The sequence below is a fragment of the Manis javanica genome, chromosome 4, assembly GCF_040802235.1.
Source record: "Manis javanica isolate MJ-LG chromosome 4, MJ_LKY, whole genome shotgun sequence".
NCBI lineage: Eukaryota > Metazoa > Chordata > Mammalia > Pholidota > Manidae > Manis > Manis javanica.
In genome coordinates, this window is record NC_133159.1 from 10,960,315 (window position 1) to 10,984,148 (window position 23,834).

Here is a 23,834-nt window from a genome sequence, read left to right on the forward strand (position 1 = left end):
AGCTGAGCGTCCTTCTGCTGCTGTCGAGGGGCTCAGGGTCTCCTCACTGTCCCGTGCATGGGCCGGCTCGTTCCCACCCTTTGCCTCCCCCTTCCTACCTCTGTTATTTCTCTACCCCATAGAAAGTCCATATTCCACCCTGTCCTGGGCCCCAACCCTTCTGCAGAGCCTTCCTTGATCATGCCAGCCCCTCTGAGCTGAGTCCTTGTATTGCCACAGGCGCATGTCATCTGGTGCACAGAGTACCTGAGACTGAGCAATGCACCAGCATTTCTGGAGGGTTACTCTGGGCGCTCTCCCCAAACTGTAATGGGGGCTGGGACCACAGGGCACCGGCACATCTGTGTCCATCTGTTCCCCCTGGAGCACAGAGCTTCAGGAAATGCTCCATGTGGGAGGATACGTATGTGAATTTCTGAGCTGGAAGGACCTTGGGAGAAATCTAATCTGGCTGAATCCGTTGGCACACCTTTGGATAAGCGTCACCTGGCAGGTGGGGCAGCACCTGGGAACACCTGCAGCCATACCACTAATTGTTGGGCTTTTGAGGGATCAGTACATATATCCTCTTCCTCTTTCATTCTGGAATGTGGAACCCATGAAAAGATAGAGGCAGGAACAGAGCAAGTGGAGTATGTGGCTTGGGTTTCCTCCCTGGGCTCGCTCGCCTCACGCCTCTGCACTGGACTCTATTCTCAGGCCTCGGTCTGAGGGTGTGAGATACTGAATCTGTTTGTTGTTACGCCTGCCCTCATCCTTGTGTTGCCTGGTCACTGTGTCTCTATAAACAAGTGGGCAGTTTGCATTTGTGTCCAGAATCGAGCATGGTACAGCCCCTGGAATTCTTCAGTTCATTTATTCTGCAAATAACCCTGGTGCATTTGTGGAACTGGTCTTCTGCAGACATTTCGGGTCCCTACCCCAGCACCTTAGAACTGGTGGTTGTACTTGGCCCCACTGTACTTCTCCTGTTTGCATTGAAGAAAGTAAGAATCCATTGCATCAACAAGTCTTTTCACTGCTGCTTTGTTGTCACACCGAAGCCAAAACCCTGGTTACCTGGGCACTGCCGCCAGCTGGGACTGGTTAGAGGAAGTTTGATGGCGTGTTGGGGCAGCTCCAAGGGTGTTTGAGATGACCTGGAGCTCCTCTCCCCTCTCTACATGCCACGCCCTTGGGGTAGGACCAGGGACTTCCCCCAAAGGCCATGTGTCCCTGTGTGACCAGACCTCCCAGGTGCCTGGGCTTCTGTCTGTAGCCGACCCTGATGACCTCTGGGACAGAGCCCCGCCCTCTTGCTGTCCCCGAGCCAGCTCTGCCTTCCTGCTTCCTGGGCTGGCTTGCTAGTCCTGTTTGCTGGGTCCTTTTCAAGAGACTTGCCATTTGCCAGGTGGACAAACCAGCGTTCTGAGTAGTTGTGTGCTTAGAGAGACCCTTGCTCTTCCTCCATCTCCCACATCGCCTTAGACACTCCCTATAAGGTCTGACATCATTTGTGTGCACTCGGTGGAAGTCATGCAGGGGAACCTGAGGCAAGGACTCCTGTTTTGCAGGGTTTCCTGCATTAAACAGCTCAGATAAACCAAGTACATTAATCACCCCATTTTACAGGTGGAGTAACCGAGGCACGGAGACAGTAAGAAATGTGCCTCAGGCCATAGAGCCAGGAAATAGAAGAGGTCAGATTCAACCCCGGAGTCCAGCCAGACTCTCTCTACTGAGAGAGCCCACAGAGCCTCTCTCTTGTCCAATCTCAACTCAGCGTGGCAGACCAGGAAGTGAGGGCTAGCAGAGAGACCTGGTTCCCCGAAGGGCTAGGCACACTCCTTCTGTCCAGGCCCCAGCTCCAGTGGGCAGCTGCCTGTGGCTGCCTCCTTGGGCTGGGCTGCAGCCTTGTGGAATAGGAGACGCGGGGCAGCTCTGCAAACTCCAGCCAGAGGCTCAGATGCGGGTGAGCTCCGCACAGGCCTCCCTGCAGCAGCATCTCTTCCACAGCTGTGGCCTTAATGTTGAAGACAACAGGTTGTAGGAGGGTTCAGGGACTCTCCTGCTCACCCTGTGAGGTAAAGAGGCATGATCACCATCCCTCGGGGGGCATCCGAGGCTCAGAGAGGCCCATGCTTAGTGCTCAGTAACTGTTCGTTAGTGAGAAAACTAACTTTGTATTGTTTGTGCTTCTCACTTTCCAACCACCTGCCCAGACAGTCATGGAGTTACAGGACTATATGAGTCACAAATGACAGAAATACTACTGGAACTGACTCATGGGAAGGGGAGTCAGTAATTCCCCATAACTGAAATGATCAAAAGTAGGTCTGTCTAGCTTCAGGCATAGCTGTATCCAGGAGCTCAAATGATGTCGTCTTCCAACTTGCATCTGTTTGGGGCTGTATCCTTTCTGGTGGCAAAAGTGACCCCTGGCGAGTCTAAGCACCACTTGCCTTTCCAAGATTCCAGTGTAGAAAGTCCTTCCTTCCTGGTGTTTCTAGCGGGGAATCCCAGGACTGTCTCTCATTGGGTTAACTTGAATCATGCGGTGGCTCTGAGCCAATCACTTGGTCTGCTAGCAGGGAACGCATTGATTGGCCAAGCGTAGGTTGTGTGCCCTTTCCTGGAGTAAGTTGTGGTAGGGGTTGTGAGCCCTCAGCCAACCCCAAGTTCACAGGCTGAGAGTGGTACATTAGCCAGAGGAAAGTAGGGGAGTGTGTTTATCCCTAGGAATGGAAACTGGGTGGCAGAGCAGGGGCTGTCCCCTTCAGAATGTGAGATAGTTCCTTCAGCAAATGTGTGTTTGTGTCCCTTGCTGGGTGTTGTGAGGCTCAAAGGGGAAGACCTGAGATGCAGACCCTGTCAGTTAATGCTTTGCCGGTTTTCTTGAGCACCTACTATGGGCCAGGCCCTGTTCTAGCCCCTGTGGAGAAACAGCTTTCTCCCCTACGAATTGTGCATTCTTTCTCCCCTTTCCCTTCCGTCTCTGTCCTCAAAGACAACCTAGACAGTTGCCGCCCTCATGCTCCTGTGCAGTCCTGGTCATAAGCAATGACCTTCTGTTCCTTCTCTCCCTCCCCTCCCCGTGGTTGCGGCTTTGATCACACCTGTCCCAGGTGGGCTTGTAGAAGGAACCCAGGATCTGCTGGCTTCCTGAGTTTGGTGGGTTTGCTTTGAGCACCCCCTCCCAGGGCCTGCTCCCTCGAGGGCCAGCATAAATGCATGCTGTGATGTCCCATCGCCAGCTGCCTGCCACAGCCCTGTACTGCTGAGCACACCGAGGTCAGTGGCAGCATCTGGTGCTTCGGGCATCCAGATGGCATCTGGCTCCTCTCAGCCTCTCCTTTGGGAGTCAGGTCTTCCAGGCCGTGTCTGGAGCTTGGCCGCCTCCCTGGAAACATTGATTGATCCCCCTTAGAGATGACCTGAATCCATATAGCAGGCAGATGCTACCTTCTCACAGTGAGGCAGGGGTGGGCAGCCCAGGAAGGCGAGAATTTAGCAAAAGGGCATGGCTGGCTCGCCTCTGTGCCTGGCATCATTTAGGGCACAGACACTGGCTGCCCATTTCATTTGGTATCAGCCTGGTGGAGGAGAGGGAGTACCCACACTGGAACGAGTACCTGGGCCCAGGACTCTGAATGTGGGGACATTGGAGACCATGTACCAAATATTTGGGGCTGTACTGCCTGGGTGCACATTGTTCCAAACTACTTAACCTCTTTGAGCCTCAGTTTCTTCATCTGTAAACTGGGGATGCTATCCCTACCTTGTAGGGGTTTTGTGGAAATTAAATGAGATGGTGTATGCACAGCACTTAGCATGGCCATTGGCACATAGTAGATGGTCAGTAAATGTCATTTGTATTCGTTTTATACCAAAATGGGTGCTGGAGTGATATGAGGCTCACTGGAGAGATGACCAGGTTGGACAAGTCCAGGGTCAATGATGAATAGGAGATAAAGTCCCTAGGGCAGGGTGAGGTCTTGTTGGGGGGAGATTGTTGGAGACAGCATCTGTTCAGGCTTTGTTTTCCCACTCAGAGGCGGGCACCTGGCAGCAGCTTGTCAGAGACTTGGGAAGCGTGGCAGGCCCACAGCCGGGCCTGGGGGCAGCTGGGAAGCTGCTTAATCTTGCTAAGCCTCAGCTTCCTTACCTTGTAATGGGAATGATGGCACTTACCCTGCAGGCCTCGTATGCAGTAGGTACAGGTAGAGCTGCTCTTTTATTAATAAGCCCTCTCAAATGGATTGTGAATAATAAAGTGATGTTAAGCACAGGGTTAGCGTTGGCAGTAGGCAGGGGGCCTTTCCAGGGTGGGGTGTGTATACGTGAGGGTGTGTGCCCACTGGGAGCTCTTCTGCCTGTTGGAATAGTGAAGGTCTTGGCCATGACCGGGCTAAATGCTGGCCTTGTTCTCCATGGCGTTATGGATGCGGTCAGGGTCCAGGCAGTGTGCTGAGCAGTGAGGGTAGGAGGTCCATGTGGAGGAGCACAGGCCATGTGTGAGCCCCGGAATCAGAGGGAGAGGGATTGGCTTTGGGGAGCTCCCACGACTTGTTCTGCTTCACGGGGTTCTGACGGCTGAGCCTTCGGCCAGCCCTGCCGTCCTGCAGGGAGGACCCCGCGGTCGCTGCAGCATTCCCGGCCAGGGTTTCCTGGTGTTTCAGGTGTCCTTATTCGCCTGGAGCTCGGCCTCTCTCTCCACCTCAGTGAAGTGGATCCTTATTCAAAGGAGCTCAAGTCAAAGGAAGGCTTGTTGTGAAGACACAGCAGGCAACCTCAGAAGTCCAAGGCCAGCCACGTGGGGTCTGGACACCGAAGTGGGAGGCTGGGGCAGTGCCCTCTCTCCATCCTGCCTCCTTCCTGTTACCACCCAAGGACTCCCCGCTGCCTCCCTCTGCCTTATTCCTCTGCCAGTAGGCCCCTGGCCCCACTCTTGCATACCTTCCAATCTCCTGAATGCCTGGGAGACAGAGAATCTGATTGTGGTTTCTGCCTAACCAATAGTTTGGCAGACCCTGGCTCAGGTGACTGTCCTGGCAGGACCAGGTATCCTTAGCTGCTTCTTTCCACGGGTAAGTCATTAACTTAGGGAATGTGGGGCACACAAGGCAGGCTGACACATAGTGTCCAGCACGGGTGTTCTTCCTGAGCTTGAATGCCTTCAGGGATTGGAAACTCACTTTGTCTCCAGGCAGCCCCTGCAATTTCGTATTCATTTTAAGCCTTCACTCACCTTTATATTGATCAATCTCATCGTAGCATCCAGCCTTTGGTCCTTGTCCTACCACTTGAGGATCTTAGAGACTAAATCTATTTCCTTGACACGATAACCCCTCTGACGTGAGAACGGCTGCCCTGGCTCACGAACCCGTACTCCTTCCTGGACCAGCTTCATTTCTGCATATGTCTTATCCCCCTAGCCAGGCAGAATGTGCTCCAGGCTGGGAGGCGCAGCGGTGGAGGACAGGACGCCTGCCTTGATCCTCCCAGCCTGACCAGCTTCCAGCTCTCGTTTCTAGCCGGGAGCCCTTTCTGAGGGTGGGTGAGAGCTGCTGGAGCCCGAATCTCCTCTTACCCATGCAAGGGAAGAACGTTCCCCAGATGGAGCACTGTGTTCCTGCTCTCCTGAGGTCTGTTTAAGGGGACTCCGTAGGAGCCCGAAGACATCAGGCGGCCCCCACTGGGAGCCGCAGGGAGGGAGGGAGCTAGAACTCCCTGGAAAGCTGCTAGGGCAGGGGGTGGCTGGCACTATAGCCTGGGACTAGCTTGCTGTTCCCCTTTTGTGCTGCCCACCCTGCACCACCCACCCCGTGCTGATAGCTCGTAGGTCCAAAGGAACCCAATGGCAACTTCACATACTCCTTTTGGGGGCCATAAGCAGCATCCATGGTCAAATAAACAGTGCTTGCCTCTTGGCAAGAGGGTCCTGTGAACATTTGCATGCATCCAAGAGATTATAAGAAGAGGTGGATGAAGGTGGAGAGAAAAACGATACATTAAATGCCAACCAGTTGAAAAAGGAGATTGAATTTCTCTGTCTGGAAATGCTCAGCTACCTGCCTTCCAGGACATGTCAGTGTGGGATGGGGGTCTGGGTTTTTTCATCCTTTTCCCCAAAATGAGCTTTTTGCAGGTGTGCATGCAGAGAAAATGCTAATTTGGAAAGAGATTTACAGCTTTCTCCAGAGATCCGGAGCAGGAGCAATTTCCTGAGCAGTGGGGTTATCCTGGGTTAATTTTCTTAGTCACTGAAAAGATCTTAGCTGAAAACTCTCTGGCCCTGCTATGGTCTTTGCTCAGTTCCATGCTGTCCTCTTACCTGGATAAGGACCAGAAGGCTGCTGTCCCCTTGTCCCTGACCTCCTGAGTTTGGACTTCATGGTCCAGGACTCATTGCTGAAGAACAACCAGAGCTCGAACTGAGGTTTTTGGATTCCCGGAATGTCCACAGCTTTGTGCCATCCATTGCGGGAGCAGTGACCTCATTGGCCTCACTAGCGATCAGCCTGCAATTCCAGAGGCACATGGCAGCAAGCCCAGGGGACACAGGGCACTTGCTTGTTACAAGTCGAGTTAGAATGCAAACACCTGTTCCTGGTTAGGACACTTACTTCTTCAATTGGCTTATTTTCTGCTGCTTTGTCCAACCGTAGACGCAGCTTTTAAACATCCACAGAATGTGTGCGTGTTCCATTTTACATCCCCCACTTGCCAGTCCCCACATTACATGTATACCCACATTACACATAGCTACTCTCTTTCCCCTTCAAGCAGCCACATATGATCCATAGAATTTCAGGTGAGTCAGAAAAGGGGCCCCAACCAAAGGCCCTGATGTTCCAGATTTGAAGTTTGCAGAGTAGAGAGAAGAAAGAGGAAAGATCTAGAAGTTCAGCTCAAGAGAGTAGGAAAGGCAGGAGCCTGACTTAAGAGAATAAAATAGACACTCTGTCTCTGCAGCAGCCAGGCCTAGAACCTGCTGGGCTTTAGTTGGGGTCAAGGGCAGATGGTAGAAGAGAGAGGCTTCCAGGAAAAGCATGTGTGGTCTTGAAAGCACCTCTGGCCAGGAAAGCTTGGTCCTGGGGGGCTTTAACCTGATCTCAGGCATCCTTTGCCTTGAGCTTGTGCCCTGGGCTGGCTTCAGCTTAACAGGCACTTCTGGGGCGTAGACCATGGGTCAGAGCTGTGCTGGGTGCTGAGGCACATGTGGCTCCTACCAGGAGGTGCTCCAGAAAGACCTGCAAGAATGCTGTTCTGTACAAGAGATCCCCATGTCTGTGTTGGCAGGGACGTTTGTAGTCATCCGGGGAAGACAGCCTGGGAGCTGGTCACCACTGGTGAAAAATCAGTGTGGCTTGTTTGTCCTTCTTGTTTTTGAGACTGAGGTGCTGGGACACTGGGTGTGAGCTCTGCATGCGTGTGTGAGCCTGTGAGCGAGTGTGTGCGGCGGGGGTGGGGTAGAGAGCCATGGGGTTTTTTCAATTTACATTTTTCAAATAGTTTTCTTCTCTGCTCTCCCAAGAGGCTGCATGCGGAGCGCAATAAGCATTTGACCTTTGTAAAAGGTTGGTGGAGTGGGCCAGACAGGCAAAACGCTCGGTGGCAAGTCGGTGGCAGCTCAAAGCAGGAATTCAAGTTACATCTCTTCCTTTTTCAGTCCATAAAGTGGAGGAAAGGAAAAGGGGGTGGGCAGCAAAACAGAGGAGCTCCCCAGGCCTCCATATGAGCATCGTGTGGGCCGCTCCCTCAGCAACCAGCTCCCACCTGCTGGGAGCCCCATTCTGGAGACCTCTCAGCCAAGAATGTCCTGCCTGGGGGCTCAGGTCAGGATTTTCCAGGAGAAACTCCTGGGGATCCAGGGACAAGGCTGCCGGGCGGGGGCTGGACTTAGAACCAGAAGGCTGTGGCTCCTAGAAGGGGGAGACGGAGGGACAAGAACCGGGACATAGGGGGCACTTGGCATGTGCCAAGCACTGTTTTCTTATGTATAGTGACTACATGTGTACAGTCACCCATTTAATTCTCCCACAACCCTATAAGATAGGTAGTGCTATTGCCCCCATTTTACATATGAGGAAACTGAGGCACAGGGAGTTAGTAAGTGGCTGGGATTCAGCCCCGACTGTCAGCCCCTATGATGTTTCTAGTCGTTTAGGCCACGCTGCCTTCTCAGTTAAAGGGATCAGCGAGTGGAGTATTTGTCAAAACTCAAAAAGTCAGACATGCAGGTTCTGTGTTCAGAGTGAGCCCTCCCGTGGGGGAGGGAGTTCTGACAGGCCTGCCAGAAACTCGGGGACTAGAGTTTGCCAGCATCCTGCTGCTCCTTCCCCACAAAGAAAAACCCCACGTTTTTCTGTATCTTGATTATATGTTTGGTTCACAGACCACAGTGCTGAAACTCTCCAAGTGAAATAAGGGTGTTTTTCTCATTGGTTTTGTTCATTTTCAGTCCTGAAGGTCATAGCGTACTGAGGGGAGGAACAGGTCATGGGGGGCCCCCTTGGTCTCCTCTGGCGTCTCAGAATCTGTGACAGCAAAGGCCTCCGGAGATGGGACGGACCACTCCGGCATGGTGGGTACCTGCAGCCCTTTGAGCAGATCAGAGGCCCAGAGGACAGGGAAGGATGGGACAGCCTGACAAGTCTCAGTTGTGCCCAGGAGTCTGCACAGGTCAGGGGAGGACGAAGGGGGGCACTGGGCCCAGGCCTCATGCCCCCAAACTCCCCAGGTGAGCGGGCTGAAAGGGAGGGGATCTATTCCCTGGGTTGACTCCCCTCGAGGAGGACAATAAAACCCATCACTGTCATGTTTCCAGGGCATTGGGATGATGAACATACCAGAGGTAAGAGCACTCTGAAGAAAAAGGTAGAAGGGCTCTATTCAGCTTAGCAATATCTGCCCTGAGCCCAGCGTTCTGCATGTGAAAGTGCCATCCTGTTCCAGGCCGGCCTCGCCAGCTTCCGTGTGCCCTGTGCTTCCTTTGCGTGGGGTTTGTCAGGATCTGGCACCCTGGCCCTGTGGCACACTGCAGAGTAACCCCGGAGAGGGCTTGCACAGGGAGAGCCAGGCGACCCGCAACCGTGGCCCATGGCGTCCCAAGTACAGGCCTTTGGTCTTTGTGCCTTGGTTTGCTCATCCACAAAACGGGTGTTACGCTGCCCTCTGAGGCAGCTGGGGTTTGCACAGGACGTGCGTCCAGCACGCAGAGCTTCCCACTCCCTGGAATGCTGAGCACAGCTCCAGGTCTTCCAGCTGCAGGTTGTTGAAGCCCAGTCACCCTGGAGTCCCGTGAACCAGTTCCCAGTGGCCTGGGCCTGCTCTTTCTCAGCCCAAGGTAATTTTTCAGTTAACTCGATTGGCTGGAAACTGGGGTGCCCTTGGAGTGTGGGAAAATGTCCCAGGCCGGAAGGGCCCTCCCCTCCCCACTGCCCCCGCGCTCACTCGGGGCTTGGCTTCCAGAGGAAAGGATCCAATTCCACATCAGGACACCAGGATGTGATCCCATTGCCCCTCTGAAAAATCCCAGATGGCGCCTTCTGGAAGCCCCAGCGGGCTCCACACTGGCGGCCAGCCTGCTGCCTCTTTCCCCGCCCCCCACCCCGGCAGCCTCCCCTGCCCGGCCTCCAGCGGTGAGAGCCTCGCCTCCAGTGGTGCTCATAACTTACTTTATTGCTAAACAATTTAGAAAAGCGGCTCTTGCCAGTTTTCATAAGTGAAATATTTAAAGTATGCAAAGCATATTTTATTTCTTCCTGGAGCAGCTGCTCAGTTGGGCTGGAGAATAATCAGGAGTGAGTTATATGGATTGGTGAGCTGTCCTACACCCTTGCAGGCTCCATGGCCCTAAGCACCTCCCAGCAAGTGACAGGCGGGGAAGGCAAGCCACCCTCTTCCTTTCCCGCCCCCTCCGTGGGGTCAGGTGTCCTTGAAGATGGCATGAGGGCTGCCTGCCTGTGTGCTGAGGGCTTGTGCCATGCTTGGCCCGTGGAGCTTTTTATCTATTACTTGTAGAACATCACAGCAGCCCTGGGAGATGACCTGCTGGAGTCAAGCAGCTACTAAAGGACAGGGCCACGATTTGAGCCAGACAGCAGGTTCCAGAACCACGGCCCCTTTTCACTGTCACCATTTTACAGATGAGGAACTTGAGGGACATAGAGGTCATGGCATAGCAGGAAACACATTCTTCGTCTACCTTCTGAAGACACATTTGAGACAGTAAGTCCTCCGGGTTTACTGTTTGTTTAAGCCACAGTCTGGACTTGGTTTAAATTCTCCTGAAAGCCCAGATCTGTTTATGATACGGATCTGAAGATGTGGGGATTTCAGACTCGCCACCCTCACGCGATGACGTTGAGGAGAGCCATCGGCTGGGCCCTGGTCGCCCACTTCTTTTCTCTGCGTAATTGTTTACATCTGCGGGGGCCTTCGGCATGCTTTACACATTTCAATGCATTTAACCCCTGCGTTGGTGTCTGACACTGGCTGAACAGAATGTTCCAGCCAAAGCATGTTGCCAGTTTGGCTGCCAGGTCGTAGTAGCCAGGGACCTAGCAGTCAAGGTTGTGGGTTCCAGACACCTTCTTCTGGGCCTCAGTTTAGCATCTATAAAATGGGGATAGAAATGTATTTCTTCCCACAGTCTCCTTAGGAAGGTAACTCTCCCACCAGGAGCCGGACACAGAGAACCTGCTCTGGGGGATGGGCAGCTTCTGTCTGCTCTGTGCATTCTGGTAACAGGTGGAGAAGAAAATTGAGATGCAGGTGTTCTACTGCTGACTCAGACTTGGGTGGGAAGGAAGGGAAGGCCTGGGTTCTTCCCTGCAGTGGCCTGGCCTCCGTCAAGTTGGTTCCTCCTGGTGTGTGATGAGCTTTGCACTCACTTGCATGACAGGCAGTGTCCCAGGTTGGTGGGTGTAACCGTGCCTGGCCTTTTTTACATTTCCTCTTTGCGTTTTTGTAATTTTCTTTCCTGGCGGGTGGCGAAGAGGAAGGAAGGATGAGAGGTGAGAGTCAGGCACCGTGAAGCAGAGGGAAATAGCCGACGCCACCCTGTGGTTGCCGTCCTTTCCTGAATGCGTTCCTTTAGGAGACAGGCCGCCTCGGAAAGGGGAGCAGTTTGTGGTAAGAACCAAGGATGGGGGACCTGGATGTGTTTACCAATGCTTAAGGAAAGTAATTCTAGCTTTGTCAGGCTCTTGGTCGTGGCATTCAGCTTAAGAAATATACACAGCATGGTATTTAGGGCTGGGAGCTTAGTCCGGTGGTTAAGAACATGACCTTTGCAATCAGACCTCCGAGCTGGGATTCGGCTATGCCACTTGAACCAACTCTGTGGCCTTGAACAAGCAGTCCACCTGTCCTGGCCTCTGTCTCGCATGTGCAAAGTGGAGAGAGCACTAGCACTGCTCCCACAGGCCTGGCTAGAGAACTCGGTGGGCACGGGCTGAGCGCCAGGCATACAGAGAGCGCCCACGCGGGAGCTGGAACCCTCAGGCGAAGGAAGGTGGCTGTGGGATCAAAGCTCGCAGACCGCTCCAGGTGGGAGGAGAGGAGAAGGGCTGAATGGGGCAGGAAATGTCTGGAAATAGCCTTCAGACAGAACCTTGAAAGTTTGTGCCTTCCGGGGTTTCAAGCCAGGCTGACTGGTCACTGCAGGGATAGAAAATGCAACTCAAACTGGCTTAAGAACATATTGGCTCGGGTCTCAGGGTAGACCCTGGCTTCAGGTGTGGTGTGATCCAGGACACAGGTATCATCTGAATGCAGACTTTGTCTCGTTGGCATTCCCCTCTCAGCAGCAAGATCGCTACCAGCATCACTGACTATGATGGGACTGACTTGTGTCATGTGCCCCCCTCTTAAATCAGTCACAGTGGCCAGGGGGATTCAATACCCTGATTGGCCAGAATGGATTACATTTGAAGGGGGTTCATAAATGTCAACAGAGACATCTGCCCCATCCAGGAGGTATGATGAGGAATTTTGACAAAGCAGGATAAGCCAGCACCCCAGAGGAAGTTGTGGCTTTGAGGCTCAGCTTGACAAGTGTGCTGAGATTCCTCCTTGTACAGAAAGAGTGTCCCAGGACAGCGCCCACCCAACACGATGAGCTGGCCTCAGCTCGCCACCTCTCATCCCCGCCAGAAAATGACTTCAGTGGGAGCCAGAGGATGCAGTGTCTAGGCCCTAAGGAGAGGCTGGTCCTTTCATCTCCCATCCCTCCTCTCCATCAAGCAGAGAGGAGCAGGTTCCTCGAGACCGCGGGGAGAGCTGGACACTGGGCTTGGGGCAGAGCAGTTGCTTCTGCTGCCCATCAGGGACTCAGCCACCTGGGTGACGGGAGAGTGTCTGTCTCTCCCAGCCCCAGCCAGATGGCATCAGATGTTCACATTCCTCCCGGAGCTGGAGTCACCTGCTGAGTCGTTGCAGACCCCGGAGCACCGTGGGGCTCCTGCTGGCTGTCAGTGCAGCATCAAGCCACGCACTCCGAGGCAGCCAGACAGCGTCCTTTCTGGGCTCGCTATGCAGTAGACACAGGAGGCGAGAACCTCAAGCGGCAAACTGGCATATGCTAGGGATCAGGCCAGGCCGCAGGGACCACATTCTGCAGAGCAGATCCTCAGGTTTCATTCTGCTTTAGCTTTAGGGGGCTCTGTGCTAGATTTTGCCATCCCTTGACTTCCCCAGGGCATCTCTGGTTTTGAGCCTGTGACTGCCACCCTTCCAGGGAAGGAACGTTGTCTGCACTGTTGCCTGGCACACAATCACCACTGAGTTGGTGCTTGGTGTGGGTGGTGAAAGGCTGCACACCGCTGTCCCTAAAGTGAATCGGATTTCTGGGATCTGAAGCCAGGGGGCACAGCTCTCCAGCAAGAACTGTGGGCCCCTAGGCAGCATGGTTGTGAAAGAGGATTTGCTTGGCAGTCAGGGGCCCAAGGAGAGTCTGGCTGAAAAGCATGCTTATGGGCCAGTAGCTGCAGTGGAACAGGGTGTGCAGGAAAGATCGCTTAAACGGTACCTGAAGGAAGAAAAACGTCACTGGGAAATAGGAAGAAGACAAAGGCTTTATTACCTGGGTACCTGCAGTGCCCACCCCCAGCACACCTTGTAGGAAGAAATACCAGGTGGCTCTCTCAGGCTTAGGAGAAGCCTTGGGAATAATATTGTTGAGAAGTAGCTGGGTATCATTTGAGAATCTTCTGAAATTTGGTGAGTGCCATACTGCACCCCCATTAGCCCCAAGCTTTATATATCATATGACAGAGGCCCAGAGAACACTGAAATCTCCAGCAAACCCTAGTCCCAGCTTTTGCCCCTCTGCTGCTAGGCCTGTTCTGCCCTGGTGGGTCTGTATCTGCATGCGGGGGAGCTGGGGCAGGACAGGAGAGTCTGCATGGTGAACGGGGAGGAGGTGGTCCACCAAGGCCGATTCCAGCTCCTTATGCAGGGGCCAGGTAAGAGGGGAGCCTGGGCTGGGCCTGAGGGGGCCGACTGAGCAGAAAGAAATGATGCCAGGCTCACCGATGGAGGCATGCCCAGGCTCTTCCCAAGAGTTGGACATACTAGTTCCCAGATTTCCCTCACCACAGGCAGACGGTTAAGTTCAAGACCAACCTGGCTGAAGTTCCCAGTGGATGTTCAGGCATTTACAGAGCTTTGAGGCCCTTGAAGGCTGGGGCTGGAACCCAGGGCCGCCATGCTGCCCCACTGCCCTGGGCTGTCCTAATCCAGGACTCTCAGCCTCACTCGGATGCTGGGTCAGCTTAGCCAAGAGACTGGGATTTGTAACCTTGGACCTGCCAGGCTGGGAAAGGATGCAGACTCTCCGGTTTTAGGGGATGGGGTTTGAGGGCCCCCTGCACAGCCATGGGCCCTGGGAGGAGCATAAGGCTTTTGCCTGCCTTGAGGGCAGCTTGCAGTCTGGCTGCTGTCCCTGCAGGAGAAAGGGTTCCAGGCAAAGAAAGGCTGTGCAGCCCGACCCCATGTTCTCTCCACACCTTGGGTTTTTCTGTAAAATAGGTGTGTCCCCTGGGATGATTGTGAGGATTGAGAATTAATGCATGTGAATACTTAGAATCATGAGTGGCTCAAAAAAACGTTACTGTTGTCACCATGATGATGCAACAAATTCAAGAATAAATTTTTAGAGCAGGTGTCATCCCAGTGTCCTGAGACCTCCCCACCTGACCCGGCTTTAGCCCACACCCAGTATAATAACAATAAGAAAAGCAGTCCCGACAGTAGCAGGGACTGAGAGCTCACAGCCTGACACTGCACCTCTCTGTGGCAGCGGCTTCAGAGCCTGCAGGCCTGGGCTTGATCCCGCGTCGTCCCGTGTCGCCAGGCCTCAGGTGGGGCCGCCCCAGCCCTGCACGGGGTGCAGTGAGGCCCAGTGAGATGAAGCCTACAGCCCCCCAAGGTGTGGCGCCCAGCTCAGAGCATGGCAGCACCGTCAGCCAGCATCTCGGTGAGAAAGGGTATTTGGACCTGAAGGGAACCACGGCTTGCATGAGCATTACGTCATCTGAAAGTGACCTCCGTTTAGCCTGGGGCTGTGTGGGACTCCTGGCACTGGACTCCTTTCCCACATGGTGTGTAGCTCCAGTGAATACCTGGTGTTTCCTATAACACAGGCCTCGGGGGGAGTGGAGGCCATCCATCCACAGGGCTTTCCCGATTGGTGGGGCTTGGAGCCACTTCCACTGAGGCGGCTGGAGGGCCTGGGCCTGGTGGGCTCTGCACCTGCAGCCGGAGGAGGGGCGTTAAAGTGAGTTTTTAGTGGAAAATCTGAAATATGTTATATGTGCTATGTTTAGGTTTCTTTTCTAGGGCAAATTTGTATAGAGTGAAACGCACAGGTCTGAAGGGTACGGTGAGTTTTGAGCTCAGTGAGTTTAGACACATGTATGCTTGGGTGTTATCAAGGTGTCCACCTATAATGGCCCTCCCGGGACAGTCACTCCCAGCCTGGACTCGCCGACTTCACGCGCCTGGCCTCCACTCAGTCCTCTGCCCTCTGCCACCTCCACAAATGGGAGGGAGCTCAGCCTTCTCTGCCATTTAACCCATGCCTCCTGGGTTTGGAGGCCCATGGATCCAGGCTGTGCAGCTGTTGAGGCCAGGGCCTCCTGTCAGAGTATCAGGGCGGTTTGCACTCCATTACAGTAATGCTCATGAAGAGCTATGTATTACCCTCATTTAGAACTTTCTGAATGTTTCCACTTAGATGATTGCTTTGTTTAATGTTTACCACAGTCCTAGGAGACTGTTTCAGATAAGCTTAGAGATCACTCCTCCAAAGGTCAAATAGCTAGGAAATGGGGTAGCCAGGACTGGGCTCAGGTGCCTGTCCCACCTCTGCCCCGGCACTGTGTTCGGCACCGTTGCTGCAGGCCTGCCAAGAGCTCAGCAATGGGCTCCTCACTGGGTGTCAGATGTGAGTGGAACGGAGCCCCTGCCCTTGTGGGACAGACAGGCTGACTCGGGGACCACATCCTTCTGCAGCTAACGGGGATTGCGCCCCTGGTGGCGGGCCAGGAGGGCCATTAATGGAGTGGCTAGCACACTGTGGCCCACGCCGACGGCTGGAAACAAGAGCAAGCTCATACCCGACTGGGGGCACACTGACCCCACTGCCATCCTCTCTCACCCACCAGGGCAAGCCTACTTAGTCCTGGGCTCCCTCTGTGTCACCCAGAGGCCTTGTTGCCCTCGCCTCCTGCAGGGTGGCAGTGTGGGAGGTAAGCCTGTGCGGAGGGGCTGGAACTGGATGGCCCCGTTCAAACACTGGTGCTGCTCCCCCACTGCCCCGTCTGTGAAACAGGGTGATGAGAACAGATCCTACTTTGTGGGGTTGTTCTGAGGATTAAACCAATTAAGCCATGGAAGATACTTACAATGGAGCCTGGAGCACATAGTATGTGCTCAAGAAGTGTTAGTAGAGGAGAAATTGTTGTGATACACAGTAACTATAGTATTAGTAATATTTAGATCTTGAGAAGGCCGGGCATACCAATGTAAACTCACAGGGAGACTGTAGGGGTCTTCAGGCCCCCTGTCGCCTTGTTCACGCAGTTCTCGGGTGGGGCCCTACAGCCATGGAAAATAACTCGCCTCCTTTTCTACCTTTCCTGTACCTGACAGTGTGAGCTCACAAAATTAAGCCTGGAAAAGGCTTTTCACAAATTGTGGCTTTTCCCAGAGCCAGGAGCAGTCACCTCCTTTCTGTCCTCTGTTGATCCCTCCACAGTCCCCTCCTCCTCTGCCTCGCTGGATTCCACAGCTGAGCCAGCCACAGGCACATCCGAGAAGCCCTTAGCAGCCGTCTGAACTGAGACTCATCCTATGGCATAGGTGGCAGTGGTTCGTTTCTGGTGAACTGGTAAATCAGCAGTGAAATCAAAGGCGCTCCTATGCCCGGCAGCCCTGCCCTGGCGCTGCTCCAGATCTTGATTCAGGTGCAGGGCTGAGCTGTGCTATCCAGGCCCCAGAGACTGTTCTCCCCGCTTGGCAGTTTTGCCGTGTGCACGTTGCCTCCTTCGTTCAAGGTGGCTGCTGTAGCTCCAGCTACAAGTCCACTTTCCAAACAAGAAGGTAAGGAAGAAGCAAAGCCCTTTTCCCTTAAAAGGAAGTCCTCAGGGACTTTCTCCTGTATCTCATCTGCCAGAACTGGGTCACAGGGACAACCATAGCTGCAAGGGAGGCTGGAAAGTGGCATTTTTAAAACACCAGACATTCAACTGCTCTTGGAAACGAAAGGAAATGCATTAGAGAAGGGCAGGGTCTGCCCTTGCTCTCTTTGCCACCTTTGAGTGAGTTTGCCACACCCCGTTGCCCTTGGGAAGAGGCACCTGGGGACTGCTGCCATTGCATGACCTGCCTGCCGGTAAGGCCACCCTCCCCACCCAGCCCCCAGAGCAACACTATTAGTAACTGGCAGCTTCCCCAAGGGCTGCAGAGCCACCGTCTCCCAGGCAACGCTTACTTCCTGCTTCTACTGCAGAGAGCTCAGCTGAGTCTGGCTTTTTTGGTACTGGGCCCTTTCACCACCACCTGCCCTCCTGCCCCCAGGTCCGAGGGCACTGTGGTTACCCAGCATCGACAGAAAGGTACATGCTTGATCTTCCCTTTTTCTGCCCCTGGGCAAGGGCCAGGCTGGTTTCTCCAGAAGCAGTGGCTCATTCCTCAGCAGCTCTTCCACCTTTGGCAAAAGGCTTCCTCCTGTCTGTGTGTCTGTGGGCCTGTGTTGCACCAGGTGCTTAATAAATGCCACTTATTCTCCAGCTCATGCCCTCACGACCAGCTCTGGCTAGGTAAACCCTGTGCAGTGATGGGCGTGCTGTGCACGTGCTCTGTCCAGTACCATAGCCACTAGCTATGCGTGTGCATCTGAAATGTGACTTGTGTACCTGAGGAACAGAGCCCTTCCTTTTAGGTGTGCGTGCTTAAATAGCCACCCGTGCCTAAGGGCTACCCTACTGAGCAGTGCAGTTAGAGAGTCAAGCAGGGACCCTGCTCCCACCAGTGGGGAGAGATGCATGATCAGTAGCATTCCTCTAGGTTCATAGAGTGGGTCCTTTTAAGGGCAAGATACTATGAAGGCACAGAGAGGGACAGTGACTTGCCCAAGGACACACAGCAAGGTAGCAATCCCTCTGAGACAGAAACCCAAATTTTCCAACTCCAGCTTCTTCATTGTTTTGGAGAAATATGGTCACTCCCCTCTGCCCAGAGGGGAAGGAGAGGTGTGGGTGTGATGTGACACGCACATATACGCCCACAGTGTTCACTGTGCCATGTACATTCAAGTGCATTGCACATGTGCCTCATTTATTCCCATCACCCCCTATTTTACAGGGCAGGCAACTGAGGCCCAGAGAGGGGAAGTGCTTACCCATGATCCCAGAACCCTTAAATGGGCTTCAGTCTTATGAGGCTCCCTCTGATTGAAGGTCCAGGGTTGTCACGCACCTTTGGCCCTAGAAGGGCCCCGGGGTGTGCAAGATCTGGGCTTGCACACCCACCCAGTGCACACAGGTGCAGTTAGTAAGCTTACACAAGCCTGTCTTTTTCCGTGGAGTTGTTTTTCCAGCTTGGTCTCCTAAGACTTGGCTCCTACCGGTGCCACACCTGGTGTCCCGCCCTCCTGCTGGTTCAAAGCCTGACTCAAGGGGCAGAGCCTAGCTGTCAGGTACCCCTGTTAAAAAGGTGAGCTCAGGAAAAATCCGCCCTTGCCACTGTTAGCCAGGAAAGGCCCCCAGCCCCACCTTGTTCTCTGCTCGCATCTAAGCACAGGGGTTTAGAGGAGGCTGTGCCTCCTCCAAGTAAGAGCACAGAACAGTGCCTTTGTCACCTCTGAGGTCCTCTGGCAAAGCCCTCTTCATGACTGTCCCACTTCATTGTGCCAAAATGGGAGTAGGTGCTGGATGAAACAGCACACATGCCCAGTTAAATTTGAATTTCATATAAGCATCAAATAGATTTTTAGTATAAGTAGGTCCCGTGTAATATTTAGGACATACTTATACTAAAGATTATTTGTTGTTAATCTGAAATTCAAATGTAACTGTGCATCTGGGGGTTCTGTTTGTTTTCCTGTGCTCTGTTTTGATTTGCTAAAGCTGACAACCCTAAATGGCTGGCATTATCCCCAAGTAGTGTATGTGACACCTGAGACCCAGAGAAATAATGAATCTTGCTCAAGGTCACTACAGAGCCCTGGCCAGGACTGGATTCGAAGCCAGGTCTCGTGGAATCCTCTGCTGTCTCCATACACACAGTAGGCAACCTCCGGGGCTTCCTCAGGGCAGTTTGAGGAAGCCCAGAAGTCACACCCCTTAAAAAAAAATCAAACAAAAACACACCTGTCCTTTACATGTAAGGTAATGTAAATATAATATGTTAGCAGTCACTCACACCTTATTATAAAATAGGCTTTTTGTGACAGTTGAGTGAGAACCAGCCCTGATAGACCGGGCAGTTGGGAAGAATTGCTGAAGGAGAGTGTCTGTGCTCATTCTAGCTACTAACAAAAATAAAGAACAAAAATTTGTTTCTCACAGTTTTGAAGACTAGAAGTCCAAGATCCTGGCACTGGCAGATTTAATGTCTGGAGAGGGTCCTCCTCCCGGTTCAGAAATGGCTCTTTTTTTCCTGTGTCCTCACATGAGAGAAGGTGCAAGGGAGCTCTCTAGGGTCTCTTACGAGGGTTCTACCCTCATTACTGCCTCACCTCCAAATACCATCACACTGGGGATTAGGTTTTAACATAAGCTTTGTGGGGACACATACATTCAGTCTATGGCAGGGAGTAAGGATGGAAATTTGAGTCAAGTTCTGCTAGAGATGGCAAGCCAGGGCTGGGGGCACAGAGGGGTGGTCAGGGTTAAGACCTTTTATAATCTGACCCTGGTGAACCTCTCCAGGCTTCCTTCTGCTCTTCCTCGCCTCATACCCATCCACTGGTCCCCCAGGGACCTCTGGCTTCCCAGCCTCCTTGCCTCTGTTCATATGTCCTGCTCACTGGCCCCCAACCTTCCAAGCCTCTTTCAAATGTGCTTGTGCCCTCCCAAAGCAGATGCAGTTCCTCCTCTGTACTGTGCTTTTTGGAGCGTGCTGTGTACGCTGAGTGTGGTACCTCTCACTCACTGGAGACGTCTTGAGGCCCAGGGTGTCCTTCTCCTCTCTGGATACTCTGCACCGGGCCTCTCATGTAGGCAACCTGCACATATTTGCCTGGAATGAGGGGAGGAAACCTCCTACTTTGCAGTTTTGCTAAAGGACTTGGACAGTTCCCAGCCTGTGCCTGAATCATTTGATGTCAGAGCAGCCAGGGACCTGCCTGTGACATTCACCCAGGGGTCCCCACTGCCTGGGTGGCATCTGGCATGGGGTAGGTGCCCATAAACTTATTGAATGCATAGGTGGGTAGAGAGAGTCATTGGACTGTCATGAGTCGTCACACACGGTTCCAGGCACTTGAGACCCTGCAGTGAATGAGGCGGAGCAGACTGACCAGGCCTGCTCTCAGGAAGCTGCACCCGTTGGGTGCGCGGATGGTAACAAGGCCCCCACACGAATAAGGGGCTGTGTTCATGTTGCTCAAAGTGCTGTTCAATGGGACAGCAGGTGGGAGCCGCTTTAGGTCTCCTGAGGTGACAGTGGGGCTGAAGCCAACTGACAGGAAGGAGCCTGTGAGGAAGGGAAGGACGCTTTTCCGGCGCCCTGTGGCGGGATGAGTCTGGCACCTTCCAGAACTGAAAGAACGGGGTGGACTGAGGGACTCGTCAGAGGGTGCTGCAGAGGCTGCTGCCTGGCAGGTATGTTTGCCCATTGGGATGGGCAGCCAGGGGGCATTTCCAGTGCAGGAACAAGGCAATGTGCCTTGCATTTCAAAGGAGCCCCTGGCTTCTGTGGGGGGATGGGGAGACGTCTCCTCAAACAGGCAGAGGAGGGGTAAGAAAGAAACCACTGAGGTCAGAGCCACCTTTTCCCACCTTTTCTCTGGTGCTGCAGAGCCCTCTGTCCTCAAGGCCTCAACTTGGCTCCCCTGGGCTCACCCTGTGTCCCCACGCCTGGCTCTGCCTTGCTCGGCCTTGAGGCCCAGGATCTGGAGGAGGGCAGGTTGTAGGGACTTAGAGAAGGCCGGGCACAGACAGGGTAAGGGGCCCCGGGGAGCATTTCCTGTGCATGTGGAGTGCGCCCCGTGTGAGGACACCTACCTCCTGTGTCTCATTGGAGCCTCTCAACCCATGAGGGTTTAGACCCATTTTACAGATGGGGCATCTGAAGCTCAGAGGGGAAGGGACTGGCTCACAACCACATGCCTGGTCAGTGAGGGGGCCAAGCTGGGCAACCTGGTGACTCCAAAGCTGTGCCACAGCGTGAGCCTCACAGGCAAGGCTGCACGCCCAGGCAGTGTGAGGCAGGGTGTACGAGGCCTCTCGGAGGAGGCCTGTGGCCCTGATGAGGAAGCTGCCACAGGAAGAACAGGACAGGGGCCGCGCGCTCTGGGTGGAGGGTACTGTGGGGGCAAAGGCGCTGAAGCTGGAGAGAGCTTGACATGGCACTAAGAGAGGGACCAGAGCAGCAGGAGGGTGGGGAAGAGGGAGGGAGCCGTGCTTGAGTTCACTGATGTAGGCAGAGGCCAGATCTCCAAGGCTGGCTTCAGTGAATTGTTTAAAATTTCCCTTATTCATTCACTAAGGTGAATAAAGGCTGGCATCCTGGCTGCGAGCGTGCATTCTCTGAAGGGTTATCCCCACAGAGGCACACACAGTCTGCGGCAGCCCCTGCTTCACAGGGCCCATGGCTCCGTGTCTTGCTGCCCAGGCACCCAGACCTGGGTGTGGGGTGTCAACCTGCGGGCCTGAGCTGGCTTACAGGCTCCCTTGGGGGGGTGTACACCTTCTGGGCACCTTCCCAAGGCCCCCAGGGCGTGACGGACACCACATTCTCCTCGGCCTCATCCCAGGGGACCTCCTGCAAGCAGGGTTAAGTTTAAGTGCCCTGGACATCCCTACCCAGGGTGTCACCATTGTTACCGCCCATCAGACTCTGGTTTCCTGCAAGTGCGGGCGCTAAAGTTCGCATTCTGCACAGCGCTGGGTTCCTGAGGCTGTGTGTTTCATGGGAAATGTTAAGTGTGCATTTTTTAGGGCTGTTTCCTGAGTGTCAGACTGGGGGCTCACGCTTTGAGTTGGCCAGGTATAGGTTCAAATCCCAGCTCTGCCACCTACTGCCTTTATGACCTCATGGAGTTACTTAATCTTTCTGAGCCTCAGCTTCCTAATCTGTGAAATGGGGTGATGATGGTGGTAGCTGCCTCCAGAGGTTTGGGTGGGATTACATGAGATCACTCATACGGAGCTCCACGCAGCGTGCCGCTGGCTCGCAGCTGTGATGCTGACTCCTATCGGCTCTTCGTTCTCCTTCTTGCTCCTGCCCTTTGCAGGGAAGAAGACCTCTGGAATGGATGCCCTCGGTGCAGTGACTTGCCCCAGTAGAGTCCTAGAGAATGGGGCGGGGGAGGTCCCACTCGGCACACTCTGCAGACCGCTGAGGGGACCCAGGGCCAGAGGTGGCGCTCTTGGAATAATGTAGTGGCTTTGGGGATTTTCTTCCCAACAAATAACGTAGGAAAAGCCCTGAATGCAGAGCAGACAGGAAAAGCCAAGCACCTTCAAACCGACCCCAGAAGCACTAAGCATGCGTGCGCGAGCACCCCTGCCTCTAACCGTGTGCCTTCTCCCCTAGTGCTCCTGCGGGGAGAAGTGGCTCGGCTCCAAGAGGAAGTCCACCTCCTCCGGCAGATGAAGGAGATGCTGACGAAGGACCTGGAGGAGTCGCAGGGCGGCAAGTCCCCCGAGGTCCTCACGGCCATGGAGCTCAGGGTCCAGCTGGCCCAGAAAGAGCAGGAGCTAGCCAGAGCCAGAGAAGCCTTGCAGGGTGAGTGGCGTGCAGGCGGCGGTTCTCTTCCCTCCCAGGCCTGGCTCAGGCTCGGGCCGCAGGGGATGCCGCAGGGGGAATGGCATGGACACGGGGGGGCCCCCAGTGCCCAGACCCCCAGCCGAGGCTGCCCCATCCCTTCTGGGGTGGATCTCTGCCTCTCGCAGGGTCATTCCCTGCTCCCGTGTGGCCACATGTTCTCCATCACGGCCAGTCACAGGGTGGCCCCCTCTGAGGTGTGAATGGCCGGTGGGCATTTTTGCTGAACCAGGATGCTGACCCAGCAGCTGGGTCGCTCCTTTCCCAGCCCTCTTGGAGTCAGTCGTTCAACACCTCCTGTCATGGGGCAGCGTGGACGTGCTGGAGTCTCTGCAACTGCCCCCCACACTTCCCTCCTGGTCTCTGGGCGGCGGGGGGCTTGGGCCTCCTCCCGCACTGGCTGGTCTGGAGGAGCTCCCCACTGAGGAGGCAGGGGGCATGGCTGGGAGAGAATGTGGAGGAGGTGTCCAGTGGTTCTCTTGCCAAGAGGGACCACCCGTAACCACTGTGTGGCCGGTGTGTCTGCAGCCAGTAACTGCTTTAAGAAATGAGGGAGCCAGTGGGCCCACGTAGTCAGCCTGCTTTCCTTAGAGCTGGCCAGGGACACAGGCAGCTGACATACCCACCTCTCCCAGGAGCCACCTGCCCACATTCTGGGGTGTGGGAGCAGAGGCAGGTAGCTCTCAAAAAGTTATATGGGAAAGGTTGGAATCCACCCTCTAACAGTGCTGGGGGAACTCTGGCATGAAACACTGGCGTGAACATAGCCTTTCAGGACTGCCTTGATTCCCGTGAGCCCCTTGTAGTGTCTTTGATTCTCTTGGAGGGAGAAAAGGCAGTAAAACTTGGCAACCTGCTTTCCACTTTCCACTTACCATTTACTAGATAAATGCTCTTTGAAAACTGCATTTTTGAAGCCAAAACAGGTTTATTACATAGGTTGATTTTGGGCTGCTATAGCAAAGGAACTCCAAAACAGAGCAGCTTAAAGAATTTGTTTCATTCTGTGACTGTCACAAGGAGCATTTCAGGCTGGTGGGCATCTCTTTTCCCCTCAGCCTGGGAGAGGCCCTGGGTAAGAGGGAAACCAAAGACCAGAGATTCCCTTGACAAAAACCTGGTTATGTGGCCATGTCTGCCTGCAGGGAGTGCTGGGAAATGTAGTTTCCAGTATGGTGTCCATGTCCAGCTTCCAGGCTAACTGGGAGGGAAGCAGGAAAGAGGAGAGTGGATTTTGCTGGACAGTTAGTTGGCTCTGCCATAGCAGGATGCCCAGAGCTGGGATAGCAGAACATCCGCACGCTGTCTGTCTGTCCTTACACCCACTAACAGCCTGAGAAGCCTGGGAAGTG

General features: G+C 54.1%; 1 protein-coding gene across 9 annotated transcripts in view; it reads left to right on the top strand.

Annotated features, from left to right (window-relative positions):
* KAZN (kazrin, periplakin interacting protein) overlaps positions 1–23,834 on the top strand; it is a 1,058,126-nt gene that overhangs the window by 920,389 nt on the left and 113,903 nt on the right. For 8 of the 9 annotated variants that reach the window (XR_012129999.1, XM_073233240.1, XM_073233242.1 and 5 more), the window contains one exon: positions 22,252–22,443. Coding sequence is in view for 8 of the 9 variants with exons in the window: in XM_073233240.1 (XP_073089341.1) it covers positions 22,252–22,443 (192 nt within the window). In the remaining variant the exon portion in view is untranslated. Of the gene's footprint in view, positions 1–14,269; positions 14,465–22,251; positions 22,444–23,834 lie in introns of those variants that run through there. The other variant, XM_073233246.1, reaches the window with a different exon arrangement.